The sequence below is a fragment of the Miscanthus floridulus genome, chromosome 4 (assembly GCF_019320115.1).
Source record: "Miscanthus floridulus cultivar M001 chromosome 4, ASM1932011v1, whole genome shotgun sequence".
Taxonomy (NCBI): Eukaryota; Viridiplantae; Streptophyta; class Magnoliopsida; order Poales; family Poaceae; genus Miscanthus; species Miscanthus floridulus.
In genome coordinates this window covers 30,699,847-30,710,484 of record NC_089583.1, presented here as the reverse complement: position 1 = coordinate 30,710,484, position 10,638 = coordinate 30,699,847, and the positions used below count along the sequence as shown (strand labels likewise).

The 10,638-nt window shown below is 42.6% G+C and overlaps 1 protein-coding gene and 1 non-coding gene across 3 annotated transcripts; one reads left to right on the top strand and one right to left on the bottom strand.

Moving 5' to 3' along the window:
• Positions 1–2,069: 2,069 nt before the first annotated feature.
• TRNAV-AAC (transfer RNA valine (anticodon AAC)) lies at positions 2,070–2,143 on the top strand. Its single transcript has one exon. It is a non-coding gene; the product is annotated as a tRNA-Val (tRNA).
• On the bottom strand, positions 2,117–4,590 carry LOC136551243 (uncharacterized). 2 transcript variants are annotated; one of them, XM_066542823.1, is made up of 10 exons: positions 4,314–4,590; positions 4,176–4,241; positions 3,968–4,048; positions 3,838–3,891; positions 3,330–3,398; positions 3,120–3,182; positions 2,958–3,040; positions 2,810–2,875; positions 2,595–2,718; positions 2,117–2,525 (listed from the first exon to the last, which is right to left on the bottom strand). In XM_066542823.1, the coding sequence occupies exons 1-9, from the start codon at positions 4,539–4,541 to the stop codon at positions 2,688–2,690; spliced, it is 741 nt and encodes a 246-aa protein (XP_066398920.1). In that variant the 5' UTR covers positions 4,542–4,590; the 3' UTR covers positions 2,117–2,525; positions 2,595–2,687. The 2 variants fall into 2 exon arrangements, with proteins under 2 accessions (XP_066398920.1, XP_066398919.1); XM_066542822.1 differs by having other exon boundaries at positions 2,117–2,508.
• Positions 4,591–10,638: the final 6,048 nt, after the last annotated feature.

Sequence of the window (10,638 nt, the reverse complement as noted above, 5' to 3'; positions counted from 1 at the left end):
GGTGGGTAGGATAGATGTATGTGGCTGGTAGTTTGTTTTATATAGGGAGGCATGGACATCACTGTCGGTTTTTAAATAGAACCGATAGTGAAAGTTATTATCACTGTCGGTTTTTAAATAGAACCGACAGTAAAGGTGCATATATGTAAAGGATATATTTATTTAGATACTACAGTGGGAAATTTTTAACAACAATGATATATTTATTTAGATAGTAATGAAATACATCAAAAAATTACCAAAAAAATTGAAATAAGTTACATATATGATAACAAAGACCTTACACTAAAATTACATATACGATAACAAAGACCTATTTGCGTACTGGTCAATGTTACCATCAATGTGTATCAACACATTATAATTTAACCACCTCAGTAGCATTCTTCTAGCACCAACTAGGGTCAAACAACAACATCGAGGTGGTCTACGCGCTATATCGGTTGGAGATGATAAGGTGGTATCGATGAATCCATGCCTCTGCTGTACATGGCCTTTTTCTTGGTACAGTCCAGAGCACATCAAATTTAGCTCGACACCGCACCGATGAACCAATGCTGCTCTGGGACAAGAAATTGCTAAGAGCACACCATGTCTCTCTGGACATACAGTCCAGAGCGCACCATAGCAGATGGCTCTATGAATCTCGTGGCATCTCTAATCTTCGGCGTTGCTCTATCTTTAGTAGCATTCTTCTAGTACCTCATGTGTGCACCATTTTGGTGGACTACGATGCATAACGATATATGTGGTTTTTTTGTGAGAGGAAAACATTATATCATGGCTGATAAGGTCTGGCTAGAACCAACATGCATGGAGAGGCTAGCTCATGGCTGAGGGTCATTTTATAGGGGCTAGCAGGCATGGTACATTTTTATTTCTGAACTAAAGTTGTCGGGGTAGGTGGGAGCAGTGTTCCAACTGTTGTGGTCATAAGAGCACTGTTGGCATGTGAGGAGCATGTACACATCACTGTTGGTTTTAGTTTAAAAACCGACAGTGAATTGGGCTTTCTGTGTTGTTTGAGCAACCGACTGTGATAGAAGCTATCACTGTCGGTTTTAAAACCAAAATCGACAGTTAAGGGCCCTGCCGCCATCTTTTAGTAAAAAAATATAAAAAACATTGTTGGTTTGGAGCTTGCCATCGCAGCCTTTTTGTAAAAAATATAAAAAAAATTTGGCCCGCCTGAGATTCGGGCGCGGGTCGCGGGGTCGAGAGTGCGCGGCCTTAACCGCTGAGTTAGGATAGGGAGTTCGGTTTTTATCCCATCGTAATGCACTACTAAATACTAAATGCAAAATCAAAAAAGTTTGGCCTGCCTAGGATTTGAGTGCGAGTCTCAGAGTACAGAGTGCGCGGCCTTAACCGTTGAGCTAGGATAGGGAGTTCGGTTAGTTTGCTTTTCTTTATTTATTTATTAATAGAAATAATGCAGTTAGTTTATATTCTAAAATAACACAAAAATTTGTGTCTTGATTATTTAATTCTATGATAATTAATTAATGGTCTATAATATCAAATAATAGTGTTTGTGAACATCATCTTAATATTTGATTACATAGTCAATAATTAAATTTTAGAGATGCGCACAAAATATAAATTAAATATTCAGTGCGAATTACTGATACAACGTCTGCATAATGATTACATAGTGTTCTAGTTAAGATGTTGGAATACAAGATACCCATTTGGCACTTCAGTTCCCGGCGTTCATGCTGTGTATGTTCGAATCATATGATTTCAGGGAAAGATGTTGCAACGTCCAAGGACAGGTTAGTACTGAAATTCAGACTAAACTGCGTTCATGCTGTGTATGTTCGAATCATATGATTTCAGGGAAAAATGTTGCAACGTCCAAGGACAGGTTAGTACTGAAATTCAGACTAAACTGAATATGTGCAAAGGAGCACAGATGCAACGACTAATGCATGAAGGTTCATAGCAATATTGTTCTGGGCAATTCTGTTCCTCTGGCATTGATGGTGTCATTGTGTCGCTACCGAATTGTGGTTAGCTCACAGCACATAGTCTGATTTGAAAGAGTGATACAATTAGAAACAACGCATGGTTTCGTGGTGTAGTTGGTTATCACGTCAGTCTAACACACTGAAGGTCTCCGGTTCGAGTCCGGGCGAAGCCAGTTCTTTTTTAATCGCAAAACAGGATTGCTCCTCCTCTCTTTTTTTTTTTTGACCTTGCTTCCACCATTCTTAGACCATCTTGTGCTATCACTTACACAAACATATACTATCATAAGGTAATAATATCAATGCCTTCTGGGATTACCACGTGAAACGGACATCTTGTGCTACCTCTTAGATATCCTACAAAAGGTAGAATTAAAGCAATTATGTGTAAACAATTCTTTACACGGGCCTTTTGCTGGTTGCTGCGCTAGCGCTACACTGTTGCCCCTGTTACACAAGAAAAGTTCCCAGGTTTCTCCCGCACAATTCTGTTCCCAAAGGCAGTCAACACTGACTTGAAATTCAGCGCCCTGTGCACCTGCACCGAATCAAATGCTGAACAAAGTTTAATTCCATCATCCACATGATGTAAATCCCAAAATACGAACATGGAGCACGACCCACCTCAATCAGGTGTTCCATCTTTGTATTGTACCAAGAAGTGAAACATCCCTATATTTCTCGCCGCAGCCCGACACTACGAGGTACACGAGCACCTCATGGGTGCCATTTGATGTTGCAGCCGACACTACAGGGAACCAAACACAAATGTCAGAAAGCAGAAATGAAATTGTAAGGTGCGACAACAGCGAATCAAATTCTGAGGTAGCCAAAGTGACCTCGGCTTTTGTACAAAGGGCAATTCTTGGCCACTGAGCGCACAGTCAATTGCACGGCTTAGATCCCTGTAAAATTGGGAAAAGAACTTTGAGCACAGGGGGAGACTGCAGAGTTGTGCGCGCGCTAACACAACGTCACAAAATTTACCTTCCAGTTACTGGCACGTTGTTACTGGGTCTTGAATCGTCGAACTGTCCATGGTAGAAAAGTTCAAAAGGCCTTCGCCCATCCTGCTTTCCGATCGATGAATAGAATCAGTTATTATTTGGATATTGCACAATCGGTGAATGCTGGAATCAGTGGTCTTACTTTTTTGAATAAGTAAAACTCAGGTGTGCAGACTGCTCCAAAAGCCTTGGCTACTTCTTGAGACTGTAAGTTGCAGTAGTATCAGTGACAAACAAAAAATAAATAAAATTAGTCAGAAGGAAGAACTTCAATGCTGAAAGCATAGCACTTGAACTAAACATCTTCATGGTCATTGAATATCTTTGAATTGAAGGCACAAAATGGCCAGACCTCATCATAAAGATATGGGAAATGATATTTGAACAACTTTGCTTCTTCTGCCATACGTTCTGGGCCATCCTGCAGTAACAAAAAAGTCAATTTTTGGTTCAACCAGAAAACCTGAACAACTGCATGAATCATAGAAAACATATGTCCTCACAAAGGAGCGTGAGAACAGAAAAGCAGAACTGAGGACTCAACTAGTAACTTGTTTGTAAAGCAACCCCCACTGTCACTAAGCAAAAGTTATTGTGCAATATATGCTGTTAAAATTTCCAAAATTTGAGTACCAATATATGTAAGAGCACATTGAAAGAATGCTTGACAGTCTGTAGTTTTGTTTTACCAGAGTAGTCATAGTCAAAGTCTTGCATTCCAGATCTTAACAATTAAAAAGCATGCTACAATAAAATTATGGAGATCCTTATGTTATGTCCAAAAGAAACTCCTGGTCCTGTTTCAGAAAAAGCATAAAAACAAGGTGGCAAGTAAGCAAGCATCGGTTGCAACTCCTAACCTGGGGATGTGTCCTAACTGAGTTGGACGATATGGCAACAGCACCAAGTCCTTTCTGTATATTGTATGTAGAAGTCATATCACAAATGTAAACAGAACAGGAAGCTCTGCCAGCTCTTCGAGGTCGTTACCTCCACGTAGAAAGAGGTGAGCTTGGCAATGTCCTTTTTCAGATGCTTTACAAATGGACAGTGATTGCATATGAACATAACCTGAACAGAGAACAATTCAGACGGGGTTCAGAATGTGAACTGCAAGAGCTGACAACAATGAACAATGGAACTGAGCATATATCTGTAGGTTCAGACTCATTTGCACAGGAAATAAAAATTCACTGACAAGCAGTGCAGAGTTGCCCTCGAAGTCGTCCAACGTCCAGAGCTTCCCGGTCAGTGGCTCAGGGAGCTGCACACCAGCATCATCAGGCTCAAAATCAAATCTAGATCAGGACTTTAGGAAGCAAATCGACTGACAGACCTCGAACTCCGGCGCGCGGAAGCCGATGCCGACGCCGGTGGACTCTGTCCGGGCCATGCGCACCCGGAGCCGCCGCCGCCGCCTGCCCGCGGCCGGCGGCGAGGCGAGGGCGCCGTGCGAGCGGCGGTGGAGGAGAGGAAGCGCGATGAGGCGCGGGCGCGATGAAGAGGCGGCGAACGCAGAGGGGAGGAGGGAGGTCGTCCGCGCGCCGGCGACGGACAGGGACATGGCGCGCGCTGCTCTGCTACACGGCTACACCCCTCCCTGTGTGTGTGGGGCTGTGGGCTAGCGACCGAAGCTCGTCCTCATCTATACACATGTCCAGTCGTGCCGCCCCGCCCGGCCCGGCACGAAGCCAAAAAAAAAAAACACGGCCCGAAAGGGCCGGGCCTGGAGGTCGGCCCAGGCCTGGCACGGCGGCCAAGCTGTTTTTCCTCGTATTTATATGCAATACAAGTCCATGCAACAGAACATACTAAAAGTGGTAAAGTAAATCCTAAAAGCCTTGTACCAAAGTTTTTAGGCTCTCATAGGTTCTTTGAAGATTCTTGTACGAAGTTTAATGAAATTCAAGTAGGTTTGATTTTTTTTTAAATTTAAATAAAATGGCAAGTCTTTTACTCTTAACTCCATCCGGACCAAATCCTTCCTGGCCTACTTTTTTTTAAAAAAAACAAATTCCTTGTTTACCATCGAAAAATGATGCAATTCCTTATTTAGCACTAGAAGAAAATGTTCTTCGGAATAGCAATACTTTTATTTTTGGTGCCCTAAATAGCACAGCCATTAGATCTGACCTTAAACAAAGTGTAATGTCAAAATATGTTCAATGTCAAAAAAAATGGCACTGCTAAATAAAATTGTTAAGAAAATCACTTTAACATGCTATTGGTGTTACATATGAAAAAAATAGGGGCAAAATGGTCTTTTCCCCACCAAGTTAACGTCATGAGGTCAGATCTAATGGTAATTCTATCTAGGGAGCTGCACACCTTTTATCTTCCCAAATAGAGAATTGCATCATTTTGTGATGCTAAATAAAATAATTTCTCTTTTTTTTACTCTCCCGAAGCTCAACCTAGAACACGTGCCTTGTTATAAAGAGCCAAGGCTGTCACCACTGGGCTGCCAACTGTTGCGCGTCATTTGGCAGCCGAATAAATACGTTGCCTGCGCTATCCCATTGAGTTCTCTTAGCTTCCCTCCGTCTAGTATGCTTTTTACTGGGATTCTTTTTATATTTTTTAATCCTTTTTTATTCAATATTTTAATAATAATCACTCCTAATTTTTGTTTTGCACATTTGACCCTTTTGGTCGCGCCAATGCCGTCGGTGCGACAAAATAACGTTGTCGTGCCACATCCATTGGCGTGGCAACACGTGCTACGTTAGACAGTGTTTTCAACTTGAAAAACCTTATTACGCCACTCCCGTTGGCGTGACAGTATTGTTTTGTCACGTCACCGCGTGACAAGACTAAATCTTAGAAAAATCATAAATTTTCGATACGACATCGGATGATGGAGATGAACTTTATATGAAAATTGTAGATGTCAATGAGATCTACAACTTTCTACCGGTGAACTATTCGGCGAGCTTTTCCGGCCAAACCATCACGTTCCGACGTCAACCACCACCACCACAAGGTAGATCTCGTCGTTCTCTACACCGTAGTGTCCTTCTTTTCTTCCCTTCGTTTTTCTTTTTCCGACGAGTTTTCCGGTGAGATACTCCATGGACGACACATCATTCTTCTCCGGACGGCCATCCCTACCGCTGTAGGCCTGGGCCTTAGGCCCCGCGTCGCTGGGCGTTCGGGCCTCCTCTCCCCCCCCCCCCCGCGTTCTACTCCTGCTTCAAGCAGAGCAGGTAGCCACCGCCGCCCCTGCACGTGTGTGCAAGCACGCCGCACGGCATGGCCGGCCAACCGCCGCCGCCGCCCCTCTGGACGCGTGCGCACGTGGCTGTGCCACGGCCGACGCCGCCCGCAGCCCTCCAGGCGGGCCGCCGACCAGCCCTGGCTAGGTCCTCGACTCCCTCCATGAGCAACAACAAGCCTCCATGGCTGGCCACGATCAGCTACGGCCCAAGGTAGAAGATGATTCAAATTACAGAATTGCCACTGGTTCTTTTAATCTTCGTCGTTTCTTCATTTTAGCTCCGTTTCAGTTCGTTCCAGTTGCGTTAGTTTCATGTCGTCGAGATCTACACAGTAGCAATATTAGTTTATATGTCACATGTTTATGAATTTATTTTATTAAAATATTAATTGTGATATAATTAATTAATCAATGTTTAAGAAAAATCAATTTAGGTTTTTGATTTTGATTCGATTGCGCGAGTTTCATCGCAATGTGTGGTACGTGTTAGCAGCGATGTTTAACATGTCTCACATCATGGAAATTTATAAGTTAAATATTAATTTGATTAAGGATTATTCAATAACTTTTAAATTAAAAGCAATTTAAGTTCTAATTCCATTTTACACCATTTAAGTTGCGTTTGGTTCATGCTGACGTGAACTATATGTTAGGGGCAATGTTTTTCATGTCACATGTTTTTCCATATATAGCTAAATATTAAATTGATTAGTATATTTGCACACTAGTTTGGAATTAAAAGCAATATAGGTGCTTAACTTAGATAATTTATACCTAAAAGTTAATATGATTAATTGTTAACTTAAAAGTGTTTATAGAATATGATTTGATTAGCTGAACAAGATACATATGTGATAAGTATGAGTAGATGCTGTCACATGCTTAATTCCTTTGCAAAGGTAAAGTTTAATTTGTTTAATAAATTATGTGATAACATTTATAAATAATACATGATTAGCTTTAACTCGACTTTTAAAACTAAATATGTTGTGATTAATCTAAATCAATATTGCTCATATAGTTTTCTTAGCTAACCTAAAACAAGCTCATAGTTGTTTCTTTTATAATATAATATAAATCTTTTGATAGTGGTTTTCTTTTAACCATAGCTCCTTTCCTAGTGTCTCTTGCATTCTCATAACCGTAGCATCGAGCCGTTCTTGTTGCGTTACTTTTGTTTCGGTGTGTTCTACGCAGTGGCATTAGTGGTTCTCATGTTACTCAAATGTGTTTTTGGTAGTTAAAAAGTTAATTGTAATAATACTATCACTTGCATCGTTTTCGGAATATAAAGTCAATATAGGTTTTATACTACGCTCTTTCTTAAGCAAGGAATCAAGTTGATTAATGAAAATATTTACATGTGTTTCTATAGTTAAAATAAGTTACATGGATAAGTTTTATTTTCCGTTGCACTGAAAATCCTTCGATGGCCGCTTCTTCGTTGAATCGCATATAGCGTGTCTTTTGCGTTTGTGTGCTCGTAGCGATACGCCATTATGCTTATTTTATTGGTTGGTGTATTGTTCTCATATATTCTTGTTTGTATGCCATGTATGGATGTTTGTGTGGTGATATATGGTTCAGTCAATCGGTGAGGTTTACGTGGTGATTAAGAAGCTGTTCTCTGAAGACTAGAAGCTGAGAATTGAAAGTAGAAGATTGAAAGTGGAATACTAAAGGCTTTTGAGCGTATTGCTTTGGGGGAAAAGCAAGTTAAGGCAAGTATAGCATGGGACCATCCTTGTTACCTATTCACCTTTAATCACTTAATTCATATTGCATGTGTCTACCTTGTTGCCAATAAGGATATCCTAGATATTTGACATCTTGTACCTTGATACCTTTGGGATATTGCATTAGGTAGTTTTTGCTAGTGCTTAACCAAAACCATGATCTTGTAACTTGACTAATGGTATATGCAATAAACATTAAAACATGACTTTTTAGTAACACGGAAATAGGGGGGCTGGAGTGTTTAGCTACTTTCTAAATGCTTCAGATTCCTCTCCCTCGGGACTTATCTATAAGTGATCATCCGGGACTTACAGTACAGCTGTGAGGGCTATATGGCTCTGGCTTTAGCTCAGTCTGAGGACCTTTTCTAGCTTGTTAGTGGTTACTTTTATGGCGCATGAGGGTATGTTTCCTTTTCTGCTAGGATGTGTGTACCGTGCTGCGATGCCCACGTGTGCCACTCCTAGAGATGGTCCACATACGCCTAGCGGCTCTAACTTATTAGACGAACCTTTGAAAGGCTTCATAGTGAACCCTACCGACCTTCCTTGGTAGTGGGTCAAGAGGCTGATCACCTCGGGAGAAAGGGTAAATCACGACTCACAGTGAAAGTGTACAACCTCTGCTGAGTGTAAAACTGTTATAACAGCCGTGCTTACGGTCACGAGCGGCCTTGGACCCTTATGGAATAGAGATGATCACTAATGGATAATGGTACTAATGATTAATTGTTTATGTTATACATTATTCATGTTTACCTGATCATGTGTTTATGGGCTTATGGATAAACTTGTTGCCAACCAATTGCTAAAATTATGCGAAACAAAGGCTAATCACAGTAAACCAGTGTCAGCCTTTTAAGCCTCATGAACCCCATGATATAATTGTTAAGTACGACATGTACTTACGCTTGCTTTACTTTTCTATACATTGGATAAAAATCCCGGATGGGTACCAGATTGCTGGTTTAGAGGAGTTAGGCTTGTGGTCAACCAGTCAGTCGTCCCTGTTGATTTGGAGTCTTCACTTGAAGATCGGAGTCGACTTTCCGTTGTCTATACTCTAAGGTTATATTCCTTTTACTAATACGTTATGTATTAAGTATTGTCTCTTGATATTACCCTTATTTGTGGCTATATGTGAGATTTGACTTCCTGGGCTCACATATAGTGTGTATCTGGTTTTGTCTTTAAAACCGGGTGCTACACATTCTTCCCTATTTCAATCTCTTTTGACACTTTTTCTGGCTCAAGAAGAAAGGAGGGGGCGGTTCCAAAGTTGTTGGCGGTGTGTATCTATAGCTTCATGATGGGATGGCGAGCGAATACATTCCTATGCCACTGAATACCTCGCTAAAGGGGTGGAATGCCAGGTGGTTCTATATGAAGCAAACTGATTTTGCCATCCGATGTGACACCAACCAGATTCTGGAGAATCAAAGGAGCTGGTCGGAGAAACCGACCAGTGCTGATATGGAACAGGTGAAGGAGCTCCTCGAGCTCATGAGGGGAGATGAGTGGAGTAGTGGTGGCGGTGAACTTCATACTGCATCACATCTAGGCCTGCAAGGAGAGGGCTCATGCGGGCTTTGACTTCAAAGGAGATACTAACAACACCTAGGAGAGGACGAAGAACCTGACAAAGGAGGCTGTGCTACACCGAGCCACTGAACTATTTGCTCTAAACGTGTCATACACCGTGCCAAGGCAGCTGAAACCCTTTAACTGCATAAACTCACCTCCTCAGGTAAAAATCTCGACTGTTGTTCCTAGTGCTTTTTATCCCATGTCGGTGCTGAGTAGTGGAATAATTCGCTTGTGGAAAAATCAATTGGTAGGAACGGGCGGCGTACTTCTTGGGCGTGTCGAGGAGCAAATGGCCAGAGGCAGTGGATGCTAGGCTGACCACTCAGCTAGAGGAAGGTGCCGTCAGCACCTCGTTCGAATATGGAGGTGAAGGTGTTGGTCAAAAACGGAGTCCCCCCGGTATTGGAGAAAGTTTGGGGGAAAATGGTGGCAAAAGATAAGCCAGCCCGAAAGAAAGGAAGAACAACGGATGTAGCTCCCCGCAAGCCGATCGGCATATCATTTGGTGGTAGTTGGACCACTTAGACATAGAGTGCGGAAATATATGAGTGGTTGAACAATGATGAGGCACCGGTAGCTCCCCCTCCGAGCACCAAAAAGTCATCGCGCAAAACGCGTGTGGTGGTACGATCGAAGGGAGGAGCAGACGCCCAACGTCGAGTCCCCAAGAAGCAGCAAACAGAGAAGACGCCGATGGCAGGGGCCACAAGACCACCAGCCCAGGATGCACAGGTCGACCCCAGAGCAGGGCCTAGGTGCTCAGGGAGGCAGCACCGATTCCAAACCGTTCATCAGGAAGCTGACGTGTAAGTATCTTTTCTTTGGTATTGGTGGCTGTCCAAACTTTATAGTGGCGGTGATCGATGGGCTAATCTGATGCAGAACGGGGCACATGGAGGATCTGAATCCTTTAGGCCAGACTAGCGAGTGGCCAGGGGCTGGTCTCGGCATGGAGACATTACAGATAGACTTTGTCCTAGAGTCGACAGGTGCTCATTGGTTTGCAGAGGATTCGACCACCGCTGCTGATGGAGTTGGAGGTGGAGAGCGATCGGTGACAACGACAGGCGATTCGATGGAGATGCTAGGAGCAATAGCGAGAGCCACTGAGTCTTTGAAGG

Bases quoted from the DNA above. Each gene is read 5' to 3' on its own strand.
- LOC136551243 (XM_066542823.1), bottom strand. From the start codon at position 4,541: ATGTCCCTGTCCGTCGCCGGCGCGCGGACGACCTCCCTCCTCCCCTCT. The intron at 4,242-4,313 runs GTCTGTCAGTCG...GCTGGTGTGCAG, and splicing joins TCCGCGCGCCGGAGTTCGAG to CTCCCTGAGCCACTGACCGG. The intron at 3,183-3,329 runs GTCTGGCCATTT...TGCAACTTACAG, and splicing joins TCCCATATCTTTATGATGAG to TCTCAAGAAGTAGCCAAGGC.